Source organism: Phocoena phocoena, chromosome 10 (genome assembly GCF_963924675.1).
Source record: "Phocoena phocoena chromosome 10, mPhoPho1.1, whole genome shotgun sequence".
In the NCBI taxonomy this organism is placed as follows: domain Eukaryota; kingdom Metazoa; phylum Chordata; class Mammalia; order Artiodactyla; family Phocoenidae; genus Phocoena; species Phocoena phocoena.
Genome location: NC_089228.1, coordinates 25,969,685 through 25,994,001, shown reverse-complemented (window position 1 = coordinate 25,994,001; position 24,317 = coordinate 25,969,685). Strand labels below are relative to the sequence as shown.

Below are 24,317 nucleotides of genomic sequence, written 5' to 3'. Positions count from 1 at the left end.
GCTTTAGGTTCTCCGAACAGAAACTTGATTTCATAGGGTAGCATGAAGTGCGTTTAAATGTACCATGTTTTTTTCCACAGGGATTGTGTATGTGTGTGTGTGGGGGGGGGTGTGGGTGTGGGTGTGTGTGGAATTGAGGTCACAGATGGTGCAAACCTCAGTTTGAGTCCTGGTTGTACTTTTTTGCTGGGTGAAATTAGACAAGTTCTTGTCTCCATCGGTAAAATGAAGATTATATTGAAGGATAAACCTTCTGAAAAGTGCTTAGCTGAGAACCTGGCACAGAATGGTCTCTCAGAGAATGCCAACTGTTTATCATTATGATTATCATCTTTATTGTTATCAATTGCAAATAATTATAAGTTATTGAGGAAATTGAACCCTTTTACAGAAGTATAAATTCTTGGTGCCTCACAGAATGACCCCTGCTCACTTAGTTTTATTAGTATTTCTGAGTCTCACAAAAGAATCAAAGGAATCAGAACAAAAAAAGAACATTTTTCTACATAAACATCATTGTGGCCAGTTAAATTTTTATTATTTGCAAGGATTTATACAGTTTTAAATTTTTTACAATTGGCTTATTTATAAAGGGGTGGGAAGCTAGTCCCCAGCAGTATCTGGTATCTGGCAAAGTGACATATTTTAAACAGCATCGCTTGAAATAGAGTGCTGTGAGAAATCACACAAACCAGGCACATTGCCGAGGCCTAAGTCTAAACTGAGACCACTTAATTTAATACTTTAACTACTGTTTAATTAATAAAACTGATCAAGTTGATTTCATTACTGAAACTGTTGATTTGATGTGTATAGGCATTTCATACTTTGCAGCTGTAAGTTATGAATGTTTTGCCATTTCTGTAATTCATACTTAATTGTCCTGTGTCAGAATGATTTAGCATAGGGATATATGGAACTTAAAGTAAACTACTTTAAATTTTTATTTTTAAAACTGAAATGTTGGGACTTCCCTGACGGTCTGGTGGTTAAGACTCTGTGCTTCCAATGCAGGGGGGAGCGGGTTCAATCCCTGATTGGGGAGCTAAGATCCTACGTGCCACGGGGCATGGCCAAAAAAAGAAAAAGAAAAAAGGAAATGTCATGTCAAACTGTAGCCATTGAAAATGGTATTACTTGTTGATCATTGCATGGATATAACCTTTCCCCTTCTCACACATGTACTATTTTTAACTCAATGTGGGCACGCTTTCCAGGAAAATAGTACATCGTTTGGCTCTTAACTTTTCGTGAAATTGTTAAGCTTAGTCACAGAAGTCAGCAGCCTGTTAGAAACTTCTGTTGTCTTATCAGTTTATTCCGTCAAAGGTGTTCAGCCCTGACATTCAACTCGTTGGAGTTGGAATCTGGAAGGAATTTCTAGAAATCATATTCCTTCGGTCTTCAAGGGACCAAATTCAAGCCGTTGTTGTGAGTCAGAATCAAATCTCAGCTATTGACTTAGACAAAGTAGTTCACCTTTCTGTGAATCAGTTTCCTCCTCTCCAGAGCAGGGTTATAATGGTATCTACCCAAGCAGTTGTGAGGATAAAATGAGATCGGAGCGCGTAGAACCTGCTCAGTGCTGCTGCTGCATCCCAGAATCGTGTTGGTCCCTGGTGTATTTCAGATTCACAGCTAGCTATCTGTGCAGTTCAGTGTGATAGAAACTGTTTAAGAAAACCTGACCTATAGCTGTGCGTAGATATTATTAGATCTGTAATTTGACATTTTAGAGATTATCATCACTTTACATCACCCCGCCCCCGGGCATTTTCTGTTTCCTTTAAAACCACTGAGCCCACCCAAGCTGGAGAAGGTGTGAAATTAAATCTTACAGGAAAGAAAGCAGATGCTAATCAGCTTTTTGGATCTTTATTCCCTCTTTAAACTTGGTATTTGGTCTACTAAAATATTTGCCTAATTGAAATGTGCTAATTATCCATTCATTGCAGATGTTCTAAATAGTGCTTATAGTGTAAAATGCCAAGTCTGAAATATTTAAAAGATTTAGATTCTGGATTTGAACTGTTAGCTCTGTTCCCTGGATTGTTACTAATAATTAATTGTCCACAGTTAGGACTTTTTAGTTAACCATATGTTACCAGGTATCAAGTTACTGTACTTTGTTTTCGTGTATATGCAGATAGTCTAGTTTTACATTTGTATTTTAATTAACTTCTTAGTACAGAAGAAATCCAGCTTGTATCTTGCCCTATTCTGGTAACTGAACTGAGATTAATGTATGAAATGTTGTGCTTGTACTGAGGTTCTTTCTGTCCAGTGGCATCAGTGTGCAAGCAAAGGACTAGAGGTTAGTTGTGACCTGAAGAAAAAAAAGTACGAAAATCATTTTCTTTGTATTACATGCTGACAAAACCAGCAGTTTTACTCTTCAGTGAAACCTCTGCTTCCTTTCTTAACGGTTCCATAGAACTCAGAGACCAGATGGCTGGAATAGAATGCATAGTTAACCAAACAAAACCATTAGATGGTACAGCTTTGTGAATTGCTAGGCATTTTATGTGGTTGCAGATTCTTCCTCATAACCCTTGGTAGAGTTCATCTAAAGTTGCTTTATTGTGTGAATGTATTCATTGTTCGCATTTTAAAAGATATGTCTGGTTTACCTCATACTAATGATTTCTCATGCATTTTATTTTAACCCTTTATAACGGTGTTTCTGTAAGCCTGATTTGATTTCTCTGTTTTAATAGTCATGGTGTGTCACATCAGTTACTTTTAAACTGGAACAACTTTTATCCTGTGTACTTTATCATAAGGCAGCTCCTTTAGAAAGTGTTGCCACCCCAGATGGTTTCATATTAACAGGAACCACATGAGTGAGTGATGCTCTCTTTCTTTATTGCAGACATGCCAATATTTGGTCTCTGTCCAGCCCACGATGATTTCTACTTGGTGGTGTGTAACGACTGTAATCAGGTTGTCAAACCGCAGGCATTTCAATCACATTATGGTAAGTGCTTAACCATTTAAAAATCATTATTAGAGGGTAAAAGGTAGAGCAGTATTAAACCAGTGACAGCATGGGTAGGCTATAATACCCCTCCCCCTGTCAGGAAGTAGGTTTTCTAATTCATTGAATGGGTTAATGCCTATCAGATGTTGGGTATTTTCTGAATTTTCTTGAAAGGGATGTGCATTTTCTGATTTTTATTAAAATTAGACAGGGAAAAAGTGTATTTTATAAAATCTTTGTTGAAATATTGCATCAGTGTAGTAAAAGGTTTGGTTCCTTCTAGATCCCACGGTTGTGAATTCAGTGGTTGGTAAAATTATATATACACACACAGAGTATAGAGACATGGCTTTTTTTTTTTTTAAAGGAAATGTGATTTTGAAATGTCCAGGTTCAGTAGTTCTAAATGTATCTTGATGTTGTAATTTGTGGATGTGATGAAACTATGCTATCTTGCTCCATCAAAATGCGCATGTACTTAGAATGAAGCATTGTGACTTGAGGAGTTTCATGAACCTCTGAGCTGTCCCTGTTCTTTTAGGCTCCAAGCCTGTTGTTATCTGATGTCAATCATGTGAGAATCCAAATAAGCTTGTTTTTCCATTGTCATAATGCTGCCTAAAGTGTTTTTTAAAAATTCCGATCATAAAACTTAATTTTATATCCAGTTAGATTCAGTAACAACTCGAAAGTATTTGAGTACCCACCTTGTTTCAGGCATTGGGGATGTGGTATCATTCCTACCTCCATGGAGTTTAAAATCTAGCTGGAGAGAAAGGCAAAACTAACGAGACACATTTTTTTAAATGACTGCAAGTTGTTTTGTCATTGTCCTCATGACTACAAATGCAAGCTTGAGACAGGGAAGAACAACAGGGTCTTTCTGTAATAGCGTGTTCAAGCAAAGCCTCTAAGGAGGTGACCCTGGGGACCTGAGCCCTAAGTGATGAGAGGGAACCACCCATGCGGCGATCTGGAATAAAAACATTTCATACAGAGGGGAGAGCTGGTGCCCAGACTTGAAGAAGGCTAGTGAAGTTGGTGAGGGAAGTAGAGACTTGGGAAGTCAGACCTTTTGAACCAGGGCCCTGTTCATGTACAGGCTTGTAGGCCAGAGGAAGAAGCCGCTTGAGGGCATTGGAAAGTTTATGTAAGGGAGTAACACAGGACCATCTCACTGGTTGACTTGCTGAGTGTAGATTGTGGAAGAAGGGTGGAAGCAGGGAGAATGGTTCAGAGGTGAAGATGATAATAGACTAAGGCTAAGTGGGGGAGTAGAGCTAGGGACACAGCCTAGCTAGCTTTGAACCTACAGGGCTTTCTGTCGGGCTGGGTGCAGTTGTAAGAGTCACACTGTCATAATCAACATCCCACCTCTTCCCCCAAGGAATCTTTTTTGTAATTATAAAAAGTTCTTTGAGTTTGTGGTTCTCGGTGAGGCCTGGGCGTAGGCACCAGAGTGAGTACAAAGCTGAATAAGATACTGTCTCCTTGCTTAAGACTCTTAAGTGGCTAGTATCAGAAAAGGCAGTTAGTCAGTTGCCAAGTATTTTGGAGTTAAGGATTCTGAAGGCAGACTAGACTGGATTTAAATCTAAACTTGCAAGAACCATAGGTTAGTTCTTTGTCTTGAGCAAGTTTTTCCAACCTTGGCTTCCTTTGTTATAATGTGGGGACAGTAATAGCAACCTCACTGGTTTCCAGAGAGGATGAAATGAAACAGCATGGTGAAGCCCCTCATGCAGTGCCTGACAGTTGATAGGTATGAGAGAGAAAAAAGGGTACAGCTGTAGATACAGGAAGATGTGGCGAAAGTCGTAAAACAGTCCAAGTTCTTAAGAATAAGGAGGGGCACAGATTGCTTCTCGCACAGTAACTCAGAGCAGGCTTCTTAAAGGAAACAGTCTTCACATTAGGCTATTCGGAAGAGCAGAATGGATTGTTTTTCCCATGTGCAAATTTTTTCCCGTCAATTTTTAGGTGTGTAATACATACATGTCCATTGTGGAAAATGCAGAAAATACTTTTTAAAAAATCAACTATAATACCCTAAAGTTGGCAGTGTTTTGATGCGGATGGACAGGGCTGCCACATACAGCTGCACAGCTTGTGCACTGAACAGCCATGTTTGGTGGCTCCAGGTTGGCAGCAGGGATGATGGGAGCAAGTGCAGAGGCAGGAAATTCCAGGCTGTCTGGAATGTACTCCACGGAGTCTCCATTGGCTGGAGCTGGTGTACCCATGTGTGGAAAAGCTGTGTGCAAAGGCAGGCTGGGGCTGCTCAGAGAGACTCAGTGCCATCAGACACCCCTGGCCTTGATATGTCGGTGGGGACCTATTGCAGGTTTTTTAGCACCTGAGTGATGTGACTTAGTGATGCTCTAGAGAATGGGCAAAGTGGATTAGAAAGGAGTGTGAAAACAGCTGCTGTTTGTACCAAGGCCCACTTAAAGGTGTTACCTCTTGCAGGACTTCCTGAGGCAGAAGGGGGCCCTCTTGGTCCCCTCTTCCAGAAGCACTTCACTCAGTTACATACAGCACGTTTCACGGAGATGATTTTATTTCTCTTCCTCTGTCTCTCTCATAGAATGTCTGTGTATTGGGGGCGGGGTGTGGGTGAGGGGAGGGAGTGTCTTAAAATCATATTTCTGCTCTTTTTATCTACCAATATGTAGCATACACAGTGTCTGCTAATAAGGTACTTGTTCAATGACAAAGCAATCGTGGTAACTTCCAAAGTAGAAGAAGATGTGGTGTGAATGCAGGATTTACATACATAATCCAGTGCCTTTTGTCGCCAGGCAGGAAATGCAACTGATAAAGGCCCCTGGGTGGGGACTTTGGACCCTCTTGTGGCAAGGGAAATTTAAAACTGTAAGAAAGAAGAGAGTCTGGCAGAAGGATGAGGGCCAGTTGCTGAGAAAGGGATTCAGCTGGGAAGTGTAGAAGGTGGTCCCTCTTTGGGAGCAGCACCCAAGGAGAAGGCTGATGGAAAAAACAGGAGGTTGGGAGATGGATAGTTGTGTGGGCTTGGGGGCAACTCCACGCAGTGGAGGAAGGCACCATGTGATGGCTCTCGGCTGGTTTGGGAGTAACATCTTACTCACCTGGAAAGGAGAGGCAGTCGGGACCAGGACCAAGAACCATTTCCAATGTTGCCAGTGTCTCTTCTGTCTTTGGGGTGAGGGGCTGTAACAGGAAGAAGTATTGGGAACCCGTTCTTCTTTGTTGTCATTCCAGGAGGCTTATCACTATATGTTTGTTTTCCAGAGTTAACACCAAAAGACCAAAACTGTTTTTGAAATTGAAGAAATTTCTACAATCTGTTTATGACTATATTAGGAAGAACTCATACCTGCTAAAGGAGAGATTCTACTGTCTTATCTTTTTTTTTTTTTTTTTTTTGCGGTACGCGGGCCTCTCACTGTTGTGGAGCACAGGCTCCAGACGCGCAGGCTCAGCGGCCATGGCTCACGGGCCCAGCCGCTCCGTGGCATGTGGGATCTTCCCGAACCGGGGCACGAACCCGTGTCCCCTGCATCGGCAGGCGGACTCTCGACCACTGCGCCACCAGGGAAGCCCTGTCTTATCTTTTGATGAAATTGGTGAAAATGTGTGGGTGGGCAGTCTTCTGTGAATTCATGTATTGCTGATATTCATCTGTGACTTTTATGAACAAATGAGCAGCTGCTACAAAATTCAGCAGGCGGTTCCTTTAAAACCACTGCTGCCTGGCAGTGACAGGGAGGGAGCTACAATGGCAGCAAGGCTTATAACTCAGTTCACGTTGGTGGTAATGAATTGGTGAGGAAGTTATTACCATAGTAGCGAGAGACCTACAGACATACCTCACTTCCTGTGCTTTGATTTATTGTTCTTCGCAGGTAGTGCGTCTTTTACAAATTGAAAGTTGGGGGCAACCCTGCATCAAGCACATTTGTTGGTGCCGTTTTTCCAGTAGCATTTGCTGGCTTCATGTCTCTGTGTCACATTTTGGGAATTCTTGAAACATTTCATACTTTTTCTTTGTTGCTATGTTTGTTAATCATGATCTTTGATCAGTGATTATTGTTGGGACTACAACTTGCTAAAGGCTCAGATGATGGTTAGCATTTTTTAGAAATAAAAGGTTTTTTTTTTTAAATAAAGCATTTTTAAATTAAGGTATATACATTCTTTTAAGTCATAATGCTATTGCACACTTAATGGGCTACGGTATAGTGTAAACATAACTAAGTATTGGGAAACCAAAGAATTCGTGTGACCTGCTTTATTGCGACATTCACTTTATTGCGGTGGTCTGGAACCACACCTGCAGTGTAATATCTGTGGAGTGTGCCGGTACTCTTGCTAGCCGAGCTGCCTCTTTGGGAGTTAACTATTAAGCAGGATTTCCATTGGAGCAATGATGGTGAGTGATTGTAGTGTCATTTTGGCATTTCTAGTTTCATAGTCTGACTGTTCTTGTAGTATAGATGGCTTTCTTTCTTGGAAACTGCATAGTAATACCATGCTTTGTTTTAATGTTTTGAAATAGTCCAGGCTGCCTCATGTTTCTCTTCAGTTATTCAGTATTTTTAGGAGTGAGATGTTTCTTCCTGCTACTTTTCAGATTTAAAAATATAGTTGAATCAGTGGATCCCAAACCTGATGTGCCTACAAATCAAAGGGGAGCTTCCTAAGTGGCCCCTTCCTACAGCCCACTGCAGACTAGCTGGCTGGGAGTCGCCAGGGATAGCACCCAGGAATCTGCATTCCACACAGCTCCCTAGGCTGATTCTGGCCCACAAGCTGGCCAGGATGCATTATGCTCACAGCAGATCCCCTCACTCGGTAGGGGCTGCTGCTTTGTATCCCTGTGCTTGGCATAGTGACTGGCGCAGATCAGCACTCCGAGATTCGTTGAGTCTAGCAAGGATGGCATGAAAGGAGGCCCCTGCTTTTTTTTAACTGATTTTTAACTTTTTGTATTATTTGCTAGAAGTCTCACAGTATTTGCCTCTAAAACTTTACATATGAAAGAGGGCTGAGATGGTGACATTCCCTATGGCCAGAAGCACCTTTCTTTTGAGGTTGTGAACCAAGTTGGGAATCCGAGTTGATCATTCAGTAATAAGTGTGTTGGTCCTAAACTGGCTACTGAATAGCGTAAACTTTGTATTCCTGTTTACATGCCTTTACTCTGGATCTGAACAGGTAGGATCAGCTGATGACTTGTGGGGGGCCTCTGGGGTTCTGTGTTGAAAGAGCCTCGCAGGTGATTCTGAGAAGCTGTGCACTGGCACTGCTCTGTGCTCTGCCGCTTCTCTTTGAATTTCCTTGTGAAGACTACCATAATTTCTCTCTTAGGCAGACATGGGCTGATCTTACCTAGGTGAAATAAATGAGTGATGTGAATTCAGCTTGGACAGGTGCTACGTTTAGCATCTCTATAATTAATTGAAACCTGCTCGAATGTCAGCTGTTGAAGTATTTTGCCTCTGATGAGTTAGGCTGACCCACTTTTTCACCTTGTGGCTCAGCCCTGAGTCCCTGAGCACATGTACCTCTGCTACCTTTCCCCAATTTCGATCCACCGAGTTCCATCTTTATCATTTGCTTATTTAATGCCACTTAATATTTTTTCTTTAAATCAAACCACTTCTATTTAAATAAATCTTTCACAAAGAAAACCTTACTAGAATCATCAACGGGAAAACTACTCTTCTTTGCCATAGATGGTAAGTGTGAAAATAAACACAGTGAAAAGATTAAATCCTTTGTTGCTGCTCTGGCCAATGCCAGCACTGAACCTTGAAGCCTGCTCTCTTAGTTAAAAGCGAGACTGGCACGTTTTAGGCAAGTGTCATCCACAGAGTAGCGTGATGTTACCAGAAGACTTGAAAGAGATTTGGAAAGGGAGTAAGTTTTCACTTGAGATTTAATGTTATTAATGTTGAAGAGTGATAACCTACTCCATGTTTGGGGAAACACCAGCTCAAGCTGTTGGATTTGGTTTCCTCTGATGTTCAGGGAGCTGTCTCCTGAGGCCAACCCCAGCCTAGGAAATGCCTTACCGAGCAGTATTCTCAGATCTCACGTTGATCTGCAGAAGGATCACAGTTAAATACCCTTTGCCATTTATCCATCGGTATCGCGTGTTGCGTGCCGTCCCATTGCTGTAAGTGGGGTGGGAGTCTGGGCTCGGTGTAAAACATCTGCCCCTCTCTCAGACTTCGCTTCACAGATGGGGATGTCATACATATGGCTTTTTCATAACTTGGTGAAGGTACCTTTAGCAGAAACACCTCTGCAATCTGAGAGCTTTCTCCGCTTGCAGATACTACAAATCCTGTAAAATTAACAGCCACGTGTATTGCTTGGACTTAATGTTCCTTAAAGTGCACTGAGGTCAATTGGATTCTTTTAGGTGCCAGGATAAATTATATTTTTCTAAAATGTCATTTTCAGCAGAGGATGAGTAAACAGAAATTACTCATACTTTTTTGAGCTAATTAATTGGTTTCAAAGACGGTCAGTGTGAGAGCAAAATGAATCTTACTCTGTGAGATCCCGTGGGCTGTTTCTGGTAAAAATGCCGATCCCATTGTTGACAACAATTTCACATAGTTGTGACCAATGATCGCCATCATATAATTAAGTTAATCTGCATCACAGAGCAGAGGTTTTGCTGTTTAATAAAGAACACCCTCTCCCTCTTGTCATCTGATTGACTTAGACATGGAAAGTAACATATTCAGGTATTTTGAATGAGTTGTTTTATTTGGTTATTAAGTAACTTTGATTTTGGATAAAGAAAAAAATGTTTCTTTTTTCTCTCCAGTTGTTAGCTAAATTTGGCCTCTACATTCTTATAATCTGGGGTCTTATTCTACTTTGAAACTTGCAGTGATACTTAATCTTTTTAGGATTGGCATTCATTTAAAAGCCCACAGGCTAATGATAATTTGTACTTGATTCACAAAGTGTTTTTGCACGTATTATCTGATTTCTTGTTCTTAGCAACCCACTGAATGGATGGTTTTATTCCCAGTTTACGGATCAAACTCCTAAATTAAATTTCATTCACACAGATAAAATGTCCGAGGCTGGGTTTTCTGTCTCCTTCCATCTGTTTCTTTTGCATATAATAAGGATGTATAGAGTTAAAAGAAAATCTAGAGTAGATGTAATGAATTCCACATGTCACAAAACTGTCATTAATGACAGATGTTCTAGTTCAGGTAGAATTTTAAGTTTGCTTAGAGTGGCTGGGTCAGCATTGTAAAGCCATTACCTCAGAGAGGACATTTAGTAATTTGAAGACGTAATGGTAGTAGGTAGATATTTGATTTAGCATAGTCATTGGATTTCTCTTCAGCCTGTTCTACTTTATTTAACCCTAAATCATAGTAGTTATCCAAAGCCAAGCTACTCCTCTTTTTGTTACAGCCTCATAACATTTTTTAGCTTCTTTAGAGAATTGGTTGGCATATTTCTGCAGTCAGTATAAAGATTGAAATTTGTTGCAGAGCCAAAAACACTTCACTCTTTTACTTCAAAGACACACGCCAGGCCTTTCTCCAGCAGTCGGGGGCTGAGCCAGGGAAGGGAGCAAACCAGAGCAGGCACATCAAAACGTGAGCAGTGTCAGGGTAGACGTTAGTGTAATTCTCGAAGGAAATTCCAAGTTAACTATTTGATCTAAGCTTCTTGTCACTGAACAGCATGATGTGAAATTAATGCAGTGAATTCAGTTCTTCTTTACCACAAGCCAAATAGTGCTAATTAAAAATTTCAGATAACTTCAGCAGCATCAGATAAAGGATCAATGTAATTTTATCTTTTTTTCTCAGTAATACAAAAGCAGGTACATTTAAAATGGTGTTATTTATGCCATTTGTAGGAGCAGCATTTTAATTGCTAGTTATAAAATGTATTGATTTTCCTTTATACTGAAATCTGGGCCTTTATTAATGTCTGTGCCTTTGGGTTTTTTAAAAAAATCATAAACTGGAAATGAATAATATCATTCACATTTAACAAGTATTTATTGAGTACCTCCTGTCTAGGCATTGCTCTCCACTGAACTAGGAAAGCAGTGTCTTTGATTTCATGCAGCTTTAGGGAGGGTAGAGCGATGAAAGATAGAAATCTTTCTAGGGTAGAAAGATGAAATCAAGTAAAATAAGATGATTTCAGGTAGTAATAAAGGCTTGGGATAGTGTGAGAGAATAACTGGGGCAAGGCACTTCTGGTAAGGCTAGTCAAAGAAAGCCGCTCTGAGGAGTTGATGTGTAAGGTCAGTGATGAAAAAGAGCTAGCCATTTGAAGATTTGGAGGAGCAGTGTTCCACAAAGAGAAAATAGCAGGTGCAAAGATCCTGTGGGAGGGAATGACCTTGGCAGAGAGGCCAGTGAGGAGGTAGAAAAACAGTGTGCAGGGAGGAGAGGGGTCCAGGTTGAGGTTGGAGAAAGGGGTGCTGGCGCCAGATGGAAGGAACCAGGCTTGGCCAATGCAGGCCATGCAGAGTCACTGAAGGATTTTGAGCAAGGAAGTGTCTTGATGTGATTCATGGTTGCTCTGAGGAAAACGTAGCGGGCAAGAGCGGAAGCAGGGAGACGGTTAGTGGGCTGTATTGCGCTAGTCCAGGTGAGGGTGGGATTTGGAGAGAAAGCTTAAGTTGAAGGTGGTAGCAGCAGAGGCAGAGAGATGCGGATAGACTGGGAATCAGCACAGAAGTAGAAGGCCAGCAGGGGTGGCTGATGGACTGGGATTGAGTGATACGGGAGAAGAAGGGATGTGAAATGGCTCTTGGGGCTTTGGCCTCAGCAGCTGGATGGATTTACTTAGCTTGTAGATCATGGGGTTGTTCTTTCAATTTGTATATGGACTTTTGTTTGTTTGTTTTGTTTTAATGAGGTGTACTGACCTGAATGAAAAGCCTTTGATGTATTCATTCAGTCTTTAGACATTTTCTAGAGATTGTGGGGATAGAAAATAGTTATTGCAGTGATGCCAAACTTTGGGGTCATTTATTCTTTTGGGTTTTTGTTGTTTTTGTCTTTTTTGTTTTTTTTTTTTTTTAGTGGAACAGTAATTTAGTCATGTAAGCCAGGAAACAAAGGGACGCTCTCATTTGGGTAATAGAAACTTATTGATTAAAAAGGAAAAACACATGTATTTGATTTTTTTCATTATTAACATAGTAATGCACATTGTGAAAGAAAAACAGTAACCATCAGCAAGAGGATAAATATGCAGTCAGAATAAGTAAATCTCCATCTTACTTTTCAGGGGTACAGGTTGACATAAACTCTTGGGATGTTTCTAGACCCTGGACAAAGGAATATTTAGCTGTGTATTTCTTGTTTTCTCATACACATGGAAAATTAGACTTATTATAAGTTCACTTTTTTAAACTTAGTGATCCGGCTTGTTTTTCCATGTTAATGCACATTACTTCCTTCTTTTTAAAGATTGCCTATTATTCCACTTTCTTAATGTACTTAATTTAACCTGTCCCCTATTGGTGGACATATAAATTGTTAGTGCTACATTATCACGTGCAGCGCTTAGAACCCATTCTTTTTTTTTTTTTTTTTTTTTTTTTTTTGCGGTACGCGGGCCTCTCACTGTTGTGGCCTCTCCCGTTGCGGAGCACAGGCTCTGGACGCGCAGGCTCAGTGGCCGTGGCGCACGGGCACAGCCGCTCCGTGGCACGTGGGATCCTCCCGGACCGGGGCACGAACGCGTGTCTCCTGCATCGGCAGGCGGACCCGCCAACCACTGCGCCACCAGGGAAGCCCTAAACCCATTCTTCTTTGGGAATGTCTGTCAGTATGTCAGTGTATTGATTTTCCACCTGGAGGCTGGTCAGAGCTGCCCTCCAGGTTAGTGCTACTGTGATTGAATGAACTACTTCAACAGGTCTGATTTGTGTCACCAGAATGAGGCAGTGAAAATGTGAGTTTCCAACAGCATCAATCAATCAATAAAAATTGTTAACGTTCACCTGTGCCGCTCTTGTCTGCTACATACAGAAATTATTAGGATGGATGTGCTTCAGATTTTAAAAGGGACATTTCAGGATATAAATCCATATTTTAGTTATATTTGCTGAAAGATGTTTTTCCTGACAATCATTTCACAAGGCTAGTTTGTGGGTTGACTAGTTAAGGTACACATACACCTGCTATGTCAACCCCGTTAAGCTGTGGTCTTATATCTGACCAGAAGAGGGAGTTTTTATCGCTTGGATATGCAGTAGCACCTACTTACTACCTGGCTGGGGTAGTTCCTCCCACGCACATGCTAGTTCAAACCCCTAAAACTGGTTTGGGGGAGGGGGCAAAGGCTAAATATATCTGTTTCCTTCCTCATTCCTTATTGTGTGTATAGAAATTCCAGTCTTTAGGTTTACTTCTCTGTTCTGTTTTTAAGACAACAGTTCTCAATTTGAACGTCAAAGCAATTGTATACGTTTTCCTCTTGTGTGTTTGAAAGTTAATAAAAAGAGAAATGGAGGAAGGTAATTACCTCAATTTAAAATACAAGCCATCAGCCCCTAATCACACATGATATAGTTCTTGACTTGTAGTCTCCTAGGGTGAAAAACTCCAGTATGGAATTTGTTTCATTACTTCTTATGCTTGATATTTTAAAAAGATTGCTGAAACTCCTACTATAGAAGATTTGTAGTGAGCTTTAGAAAATTAAGGTGTTGTTTCGCAAGAGTGGCTAATAGGCCTTTTTCTGTGTTACTCTTACCGTGCTCAGTTGTGTTACTAGACTCTCAGTCTGTGTAGCCAAACAAATGAAATGGGTTCCACAGTCAGGATAAAGTGCTTTGATGTAATACCAGAATTTCATACTGTTTAAATTTTTCTTCCACTTTCTTCACAGTGCATTTTTTGTAACAAAAACTCAAGTGAGTTTCTTAGTGGATTTTTTGATTGATATGGGAATATATGAGATGCGTACATCCACCATATATACTTACATAGATACACAAATGTAGTAATCTCAAACATGCTATTTTCAGTTCAGCCTACTTCTTTCTTGTTTTTTTTTTTAATGTTTATTTATTTATTTATTTTCTTATTAGTCACCCATCTTTCTTGTTTCTTTGGCGCTCACTCCCCACCTTCTCCAACTGTAACGGTCCTCCACTCTAATCCATCTGTGTAACTAGGTACATTCTTAGTATGTAACTTAGTATACATCATTCTGTATTTTTTCTCGTGCTCATGACTCTTTACAGACACATGTAATCTCCCATGTTTTATTAGCAGGGGCTACTGGTCATAGTTTTACCCAAAAAAAAAAAAGGGATCCTGTTATGCATACTTCTGCTTCTTTTCCACTCAGCAGTACAACATGGAGATCCACTCACATCCCAAGACAATACTAATCCCCTTTTTAAGGTGCGGCTGTGCGGTAGCTTCCTCAGCCAGACCCTCTGTCTGTGGACATTCAGTTTGTCTCCTGCTTTTTGCCTCTATGAACAGAGCAGCAGTAGCCACCCTGCTACATAAGTCCTTAACTGCTGGTGGTTTTGTTTCTGTGGGATAGAGTCTCAGGAAAGGATTCTGGGATCAAAAAGGGTATTTATTTGCATTGTTAATAGCTGCTACTAGGTTGTTTTCCAAAAAGGCTCTCTACTAGCCACATATGACAGTATCACCATCAGGAGTAGGTGTTTTATTTATTTTTCTAAACTTGCATTCCTTAGTTTTCTAAAGCCTCTTACAGTGTTTAACACGCATATGCACAAGTGTGATTAATTGTAATTTGACTTTGAAGTCAGTTTTGCAAACAAGTGCAAACTTTTGTTTACTACCAGTGTAGCATGTGTCTTCTGAGTTTGAGTGATAGTTTGAGTAATGATACGAGGCAAAGAGATCTTTCAAAACGAGTGATGATTTTTAAAATACTCATTTAAACAATTATAGGCAGTTTTCCTGGCACTTGTGGGAGATTTCTGTTCATTCTGTATGGAATTTATCTTAGGGAAGAAATCTAGTTCTGTTAGGCTGAGATTCCTCTCTGCAAAATGTGTAGTCTTCTAGAAGACAATAATTTCTGTTGAGATCAGTTGCGGGGCCAGTGAAAAACTATTGCCAGTTTTATTTCTGATCTCATTATCCTCCTTGAATTTGGTGTGATTGGTCACCTTTTAACAGTGTTCACTTTGTGTATCAAATAATGACTGGGCTGAGGTCAGACTGTGGTTCACACAAAGCCTATGTAAATGAGGCTGTGAGGTTATACTTTATTTGCCTGCCTTAGAACAATCTGAACAGCTGAAAAGGGACACACACACGAAGTGTGGCTGAGCCCTGAAGAAGTGTCCACCAAACAGATCAGACGATGCCAGCCAGAGGGAGGCTGCTGCGTGCTGTTAGCCCCCAAGGTGAATTATCCCCTTTTAAACTTCATCTCCCACCTCTCCTAATCCTGTGTGAGCACCTAATGAGCACTGGATAATAACATAGCAGCATTTCTGGGTGAAGCTAATCTGATTCTGGATAGCAGGCTTCCCGGCCCACAGCTGAATGAATTGCTTGGTATTTCCAAGTTTGAAAATACTTTCTCCCCCTTTCAAGTGCTCCTTGGCAGCAGGTGAGGAATGTTAAAGCTCCTGTAAGTGCCAATTAAGGCCAATTATAACTTGGCCCGGCCTGCTGAGACAGTGAAGTGGAGTGAGTGGAGGCTTGTGCTGCTGTAAGCTGGAGAACTGGCTGCCACTGGTGACAGGAACACAGGATTTCCCAACTGCCAACAGCTCATTTGTTGTCCTGCAGAACACCAAATGACACCTCTGCTGGCTTCTCAGGAGTGGATTTAGGAAATCCCAAGATGTGTTGGGGACCTCACTAGTTTCTGTAACGGAAACCGCTGTCTTTCTTTTGGTCTTCCTTTATTTTGAATGATGTCCACCATCCAGTTTCTCCTTCTTTCTAATCGTAATAGCTGACACTTATCGAGCATTTAAGATGTGCTGGGCACTGCATTACATGTGTCACCTCCTTTACTCCTCACCGAGGCCCTGTTAGAGGAGGCAGTATTACTGCTTCTCAGGGGAGGGCACCGACCCTGAGAGACAGAAGTCTCTTGCCCAAGGCTACACAACTAAAAGTGCTGAGGCCCGGCCAAACCCAAGCCCTCGTGGCCCCTCCTAGCTGCTGCCGGTTTGCTTGTTTGCTGGGAGCGGGCTAATTCACGGAAGAATTTGTGTCAGTTCAGGACTCCCTTTGTGCAACCAGAGTAAAATTGATGAGTGCACACCATCCACACCACAGCCAATACCTATAATTTTTGGTCTGTAAGGCATGGATGTTATTCTATTAAAATGGTATTTTAGTCCGTAGTCTTTTTTTAGTCTGTAGTCTGTTTATTTTTTCATAAGAAAACAGAAATGTGACCATGTCCCCAGACCTAGGCACTGAAATATGAGCCATCATTGGGAGATTTAATATCAATATAAACTTTATTTGGATAGGATATTGAGAAGTGGTTTGAAGAAAATAGTAATAATGCTTTCCAAGCAGAACAGGGTGGTATTTGGTTAAGTATTTTACTCAGGGTATTAAGAGCGGTATGTGTTTAAAAGTTCAGTCTGAGCTTTATATGCCCAGTTGTTGTGTATTTGTTTTTATTCTTATTGTACAAATTTTAATTTTCCTGGTTTGCACTGTCATTCATCCCTTCTTTGATGTAGATCTTAAAAATAAATTCGGATTGTTTCTTTCTTGTTTATATATGAAATTAAGTGTAGACGTATGTTTGTAGCATTTACGAAGATTTGCTGAAGCTCATCCTGAAGTTCCTCCAGGTTACAGAAAGACGTCGTTTCCAAAATTGTCTTGGGTTGGCTGGTTCTCGTAAGGATTGTTTTCCCCACTAGCACCATCACCATCTACAAAAGGGAACATTAGAAAGGCAAGCGTTTGTGGTGGGAGACTGGCAAGGAGTCTGGTGTCCAGGCTGAGGGGTGCAGTGATGTGGAGCTGAGGCTTAGTCTGAGTCAGGTCCTCTTATCCCAGTTCAGTTCTGCCATTGATAGTGTCAGGGAGACTCCTCAGCTCCCCCTTGGCGAGGGCAAGGGCAGGTGGGTGCAGGGAATGATGCTAAAAACCTTTCTGCAATCAGGTAGTAGGGCAATAGAATTTGTTTTTCTCCTGCTAGCTTAAGAAACCCGTCAGTGAGTTAACCTAAATGTCTTCTTTTTGCTAATTAACTTTGGAAAGATTTGCTCATCCTGTGCTTCTAGTCCCGCTGATGGCTCTTTCCTTGTGTTCTTCTGTCTTTTAAGAACCACCATAGTTTTGCATTGTTTGAACCGGAAATCTGGTGGGGGATCGGGGGAGGGTTTCAGAAAGCCCTCTAGATCTTAATATTGCTGCTGTGGTTAGGGTCTGAATGCTTGCTGTGAAAATAAAGCAGTGTGGCTACTACTCTTTTGTTTTACAGTAAATGTAGAATTTGTGTCTGGTCTAATAGAAGCCATTTCCTATGCCTCACAACTCTTTACCACCCCTTCCAGGCCAAATCTTTTCCACACATGTAATTCATGACTTTGTGCCAAATAGTCTGTGTTGGGTGATGGTATTTTGTAGAGGAATTTACCCCCTCCTTTTGACATTTAAAAGTGTTCATTCTGAACTGTCAGGCATCTGAGTCTGTTTATGTGTGCAGCCTTTATTATCATAAAATTCAGATCAGTTGGCTGCTTTTTTCCACGTCTATTTGATAGTAAGATTTGGCGATTGACAAGATTGGGGAGTAAGTGACGCAGGGAGTGTAATAGGGCTGAAGACAGACAAACAGCTAAACCAGGAAGGCCTGGTTTACAAAGAGCCGCTTAGAGAAGTTTTGGGATTAAAAGTCTAAAAGTTCCCCAGCTTTAGTCAGTCATCCAGTGGTTGAACTCTGGACAATAAGGTGTATATTTTTTTCTGAAATTAGACTGTTTTACAAACATGCACAGAAAATGGGTTAAGGTTTTTCTTACCAGATTTAAGGAAAAGTGTGCTTAGGTATAACAGACTTCTGTTGTTTTAAAGTATAGATAGTGGGGAAATAGAATGTGGAGAAAGACTGCTGATATTTGTAAAAATGTATAACATTAAAACTTGTAGGTTTGTCCAGGCTTAAAGTGTAGATATATAACGAATCAAGTACATTTTCCAATATACCTGGTAATAGTTGTCATTTTACTCACTCAGGAAAATCAGGTGTGAGTAATTTACATTCTAATTCTAGCAGGTTAAATTTATAAATTCCATCTCCCTCAGTTTTGGCCAGCTGCCTTTCAAAGAGAAGGATTCACTTACACCAGCCAGGACGCCTTGTATGACCATATTAGATGAAATTAGACTCCACCCCTTGTTTTCTGTTGATCTGCCAGGACCTTTGTAATTCAAGTGCTTTTTACAGTAGTAGCAAATGTTACATAAGACCAAACATGGAGCATATTTGGAGTTGGTGGGCAGACTCAAATCATGATGCAAGCCTGCAGTAGCAAGTGTGCAATGAAGCACAACCAAATTATGTGAATGGAAGGTAACAAGAAGCCTCTTCAGAACAGCCCTTCCTCCGCACGGGGGCTGAAAGCTCCACCGGGTAAGTTTTCCGAGGCAGTTTTCCGAGGCTGGACTTGGCCCGGGGCCCAGTTCTGGACGAGCTTGCGGAAGGTGGGCTAGGTCTTTGGGAACAGGACAGAGACCCACGCAGAGCCGAGTGCGGCGAGCTGGCGCAGGCCCCCTTCCTCTGGTGGCCGTCCTGCCCCGCCAGCAGGCCCGGAGCGCTTCGTGGCTGAAGTGGTGGAGAGAGTGCGCTCTGCAGACCCGTGGAGCAGGGGGGTAATCGCAGCTAGAGGGATTAGCTGCTGCCGGCCGTCCACAGGAGCCATGCTGAAATGTCATTTGAGTGATCTGGCCAAAGGTCAAACGCAGGCAGGAGTTGAGTTTGCTGTTAACTCCAACAAAATGCTGAGGTTTGCACCAAACGGTGCCCATATCTCAAAACAGGGAGCGCAGTGGTTACATCGCTCTCTAAAAATGGACGAACGTTGTAACACGCTTTAACTGTTTGTTTTTTATCTCACTTGTGGTGAGTGAGGTTTCATGACAGGCAGTTCACCGTGTTTCCTGTGGAACGTGTTTGAAAGCTGTTTTGTCGGATACTTCAAATCCACAGCAGAGTTTTAAGCAGAACACTGTGTCAAGAGGAAGAACAACTTCAGAATACAAACAGTAACCCTGGGAAGTCATTCAGTAACTTAAATTGAGTGTATAAAAATTTAATTACTGACTGACTGCCAGAAAAGACTATTTTTTTTTCGGTTGTGTTATTAAGGTAGCCAGTACAGCCAAGCAGATTCTTCCTGGGTGGGTTGGGCGGCTGTTCTCAAAGTTACCTTAACTCTCTCATGCCTCGTCTGCAAGCAGGAAGTGAGGTGACAGTTGAGATCTTTAGTTTTCACTGGATTCACCTTTCATGCCTCCTGCAGTAATGTGCTTGACCGGATGGTTCTCATTGAGGCTGAAATTTAGCTACTGGTTTGCAGAACTTTAAATACAAACAGATTTTCAGACCTTTATTCAAATTGCTGTTTAATGCCCTAAAATTGATTTTTCTAAGAACTCTTATTTCTCGTCAGGCAGTTTTAGTGTTGCTGTTTCTGGTTTCATTTTTGCATATCGCTTTTGGTGTTGATTAGTTGACAGCCCCATCCTGTAGGTGGGGCAGACGCTGTTTTCTGTCTTCAGAAAAAATAAACACGTGCTGCAGACTCCTCGTTGGCATTGTTACGTCATGAATCACCCATTCCTTATTAACAGAGCGCTTAATGAGGAGACTTTAAGGGCTGTGTTGTGAGTTTGGGGTTTTTGTTATTCCCAGGTTCACGGTCTTTTCACCCCTTCCCCACCTTTCCCCCCCCAGTAAAGAGAAATATAAAGGCCACAAAACTATTGGGAAATAGCAATAAGGATGTGGCTTACAGACTAGCGCAGCACTCTGAAGCAGATGGTGCTGTCATTCCGTTGCACCTTGGACTTGCTGTTCCTCTTGGCCTCAGAGGACAGTGCTCCCTGAGGGGATTCCTGCACAGAAGTTTTCGTTTTAAAAAACAAACGCACAGAACAAAAACAGAGAACTCCTCTAGTTTTGAGTTCTGCCAGGTTTCTTTTAATTTTCTCCCTCTCCCCTACCCTTTGTGTGTGTGTTAAAACTGGATTGGAGTGGTAAAGGCATAGCTTGTTTTTCTTCATACTTTTTGCATTTTGATGATAGCCTTGTATCTTTCATTAGAGAAAAACTGGGAACCAGACCCAAAACGTGACCAGAGAGGTGCTTGCGTAAGGACTGAGGGTGTCGATGCTTGACCTGTGCAAGGTGTTCACAAATTGGAAGGCTAAACTTAAAATGATAGATTGCTAAACGTGTTGGGATGCTTTTTCCCCCAGCAGATAAAGGATTAAAGCAAAAGTAAATGGAGACTGATGGAGTTTTGGTTTTGGCTTTTGGTTTCTTCTCACATGTTGATACCTGAGGCGTGCCAACATCTCGAGTCAATGGGAGCGAATTCGGGGGAGATGCTGTGCATCGCTCAGACCTGAGATCCTGTTTGTTTCAGGCAGGGTGAGTGCTTGCTGTACTCTGCCAGTATCATTCGGGTAACAGTGTGTGTCCTGAGGACAGCGGAGAGAGCTGCTTGTGACTGTTAGCAGAGTGGAAGTGTCAGCCAGCATGTCGTTCATTGCATGATATCCTGTAGACAGAAATGGTGACGGCGACATCACAGGGGTGGCGTAGTTTGGTGGCTGTGTTTTGCTCAAGGCGGTAACAGCCTTTTCCCCAAAGTTGTATTTGCTAAAAACATCTGTGTGTGTCTGTCTGAAATCATGATGATGACTCTCAGTTCAAAGTCTGCACCTTGAACAGGATAGGAAGGGCCCCCTTAAGGAAATGAACTGTGATTCAGACCATTCAATGTTCCTTAAACAAGATGCCTTATGACAACGATTATGAAGAAATGATATTCTCCCAACGGAGGTGATCAGTTGTTATACCATCCAGTATCCCCTCTTTTTCTCTATCATTCCATCTCCTTTAATAAAGTATTTGGAATTTTTAAAAGCCATTTTTTTCTAATGTTTGCACAGACCTACAAGTTGAGACAGCAGGGGAGGGCTACCTCCAGATATTCAGTCAGGTTTTCATATTTCTCACATACTTGAAAGCGAAGTTCAGAAAGAACAGTCCCCATGGGAAGAATTCCTGGCAAGAGGATTATCTGAGGTTGCCATATTTGTGGTCCTTTCTTAGCAACATTATTTACAATCCATTCACGCCTGTCCCTTCCCCCACCGGAGTTGGAGTCATTCTCCCTTGTAATCTGCCCTTTGTGATCTGTTCTCTTTCATCAGCTAGTGTGAATGGGAATGCTGCAGTGCCGCCCTGCCCAGAGACGTGGAAATGCCAAGGGACCTGGAATACTTTAGTGGGGCTTTTATTTCCGTCATAAAGCAGTGACTTCAAGAGCTTGATAATTTGATTATAGACCTTGGCGAAAAGTTGTTTCAAGTGGCCCAAGTGCTGTAAATGACTCTCTCTTCTGCACTTTCCCCTCGTGTTTTAATTTAAAAACATTCTGCATTAGGGGGAGGAGAAATGCATTTGGCAGAAGTCGCAGTTGGAGACTAATTTGTTAGGGCAGCCAGTGTTGAAATCATCCTTTTCAGTTAAATCTCTCTAGTGGAAATGATGCCGAGTGCTTTGTGTAAAGACTTTTTTTTCTTCCTCACTGTTTTCCAGTGCCATTTGTAACCCACCTAAGCATGTTCTGAGGCTGCCTCGCGGCTCTGGTTTTGGCTTTTGGTGAACTGTCCTTTGAGGCATTGTGTGTCAGAGGTCAGCTCTGGATTCCACAACTTGAGATTTGAATGTTCCAGGGACAGTCCCACAGATTTGCTTCCTTTTTAGCATCAGACTGCGCTTTGCTTGCTCTGGAGTAGTCCGGTCGAGTCCTTGGGGACCCTCCAGAAATTGGATCAAAGAAAAAGCAGATATAGGATCAAAAAAGAATATGTAATGACAAGGAGTGGAGTTGGATTGTGTTTGCTGGTGAGACACGTGAAAGTGCTTTTAGAAAAGAATAAGAACGTTTACTGGGAGAAGTTGACAGTGAGAGTAGTGAGGAGACACTATTAAATGCTTTATGTCCACACGTAGTCCACGGTGTGACTTTAAAAGTGTGTCAAGGGGCTTCCCTGGTGGCGCGGTGGTTGAGAGTCCGCCTGCCGATGCAGGGGACACGGGTTCGTGCCCCGGGCCGGGAAGATCCCACATGCCGCGGAGTGGCTGGGCCCGTGGGCCGTGGCCGCTGAGCCTGAGCGTCCGGAGCCTGTGCTCTGCAACGGGAGAGGCCACAGCGGTGAGAGGCCCGCGTACCGCAAAAACAAACAAACAAACAACCTTGGCACACTTTTTTTTTTTTTTTTTTTTTTGCGGTACGCGGGCCTCTCACCGTTGTGGCCTCTCCCGTTGCGGAGCACAGGCTCCGGACGTGCAGGCTCAGCGGCCACGGCCCACGGGCCCAGCCGCTCTGCGGCATGTGGCATCCTCCCGGCCCGGGGCACGAACCCGTGTCCCCTGCATCGGCAGGCGGACTCTCAACCACTGCGCCAGCAGGGAAGCCCCCCCCCCCCCCATTCATTTTTAATGAATTCTAAACGTTGTTCTTCCGAGCTCTTGACTGAGAAGAGCTTAGTATCTTCCTGGACTGACATGTAAAGTAAATCTATAAACTAAGTCTCTACCACACTGGGGAAGGTAGAGTAAGTGGTTTTGGTTTGTTCTTCACTGATTTCTGTCTGCTTGGCCTTTCTCACTTGAGTCTGTAACTGGCATTACCTGGACTAACAGGGGGCCTCTGTCCTACTCCCTCTGGAGTTGCCAGTACCTGGTCCACAGTCAGCCCTGGGCTGCAGGCTTTACAACTCTGTTACTTAATCCCAACAGCCCTGCAGGGTAGGATTGACAGATGAAGAGTCTGCCAAAGTAGATAGAGTCAGGTCTTTTCCCAGCGTCACCCAGCTACTTAGTGACAGAACAAGGGTTTGAACCCACATGTGTCTGACTCCAGCGTTCTTGCCCCTTCACGTGATCTTTTTTTTAAAAAAAAAAAAAAAAGGTTTTTTGGTTTTACTTTGGATTCTATTCAAGCTGGTTAGTTAATCAAGACTGTGCCCAACAGCCTCTGCTGGGAAGGCAACCAGGACCAGGGCGTGACTGCAAGCATGCATAATGGTGTCGGTCTGTGGGGGCCGGCCAGCCTAATCCTATAGAACAGGTATTTCTGTTATAGGTATAGAACAGGTATAACTGCTCCTCCTCATGGGTTCTTTGTAGAACATATCCATCTGGGAACTTTCTAAGTGATTCTTTTTAGCCAAGCCAGAAAGACAGCTCTGACTGGCACTTTGTACCAAAATTCACTCTTCAACCCATCTTTAATGTTACCCTGCGGGAAAAAAAAACAAATGCAACACTGGCTGACACCCATAGCTAATCTTTAGGATAGCAGCTTCCAAAATAGGAAGATTAAATCCACAACAGCCTGGGTTTCCCTTAAACAGATTCTGGATCCCCACCCCAAATTTACCAAAACTCTGTCTTACACTTGTATGTTCCAACTGTGCCGCCCTTTGTGCTAATAGCCTGCATTAGCGGAGCACTTGGAAAGATGACGTATGCCGCAACCCTCACCATCACCCCTCTGCCTGCCTTTGGACCGTGCATTGTGGCCTGCTAATGACACCGCTTCAGGTGGACTGTCATGTGGTCCCGCCTGGGCACTGGAGTCAGCCTGCCTGGGGTTGCATCCTGATCCTGCCTCTTCGCTAACTGGGTGATGTTGGGCGATTGACCTGAGTCCTTTAAATCCTTGGCCTTCTCATCTGGAAAGTGGGGATCATGGCAATATCTGCTCTGTAGGAGGATGGTTAGGACTAAATGAGGCAATCCCTATAAGTTTCGTAGCATGGTGCCTGATGGGTGGTTTCTGCCCACTAACAGTAGTGACTGCTGTTGTTGCAGGTGAGACTTTCCATTAATCAGTTGCTGGGATCATAAAAGATTAGCAAAAGGCTTAATAAGATACCAGAAAAGGGCTTGGAGTAAAAACAGTTTTGTGGGCTTTTCCGAGCTGTTAGCCATTCTGCCTGCTCTTGTGTGATGATCATTGAGCGTGGGACAAATTGATTCTATGCTCCCGAGTGATAATAGGCCTTCCATTATTTTGGCATGTGTGAAATTGAGGCCAGAACACCAAATGATCTCTCTCTTT

At 42.4% G+C, this 24,317-nt stretch overlaps 1 protein-coding gene across 1 annotated transcript in view; it reads left to right on the top strand.

The window, feature by feature from the left end:
* ATXN7 (ataxin 7) overlaps positions 1-24,317 on the top strand; it is an 84,580-nt gene that overhangs the window by 36,585 nt on the left and 23,678 nt on the right. Inside the window, 1 exon segment of the mRNA XM_065886178.1 lies at positions 2,873-2,977. Coding sequence (XP_065742250.1) covers positions 2,873-2,977 — 105 coding nt within the window.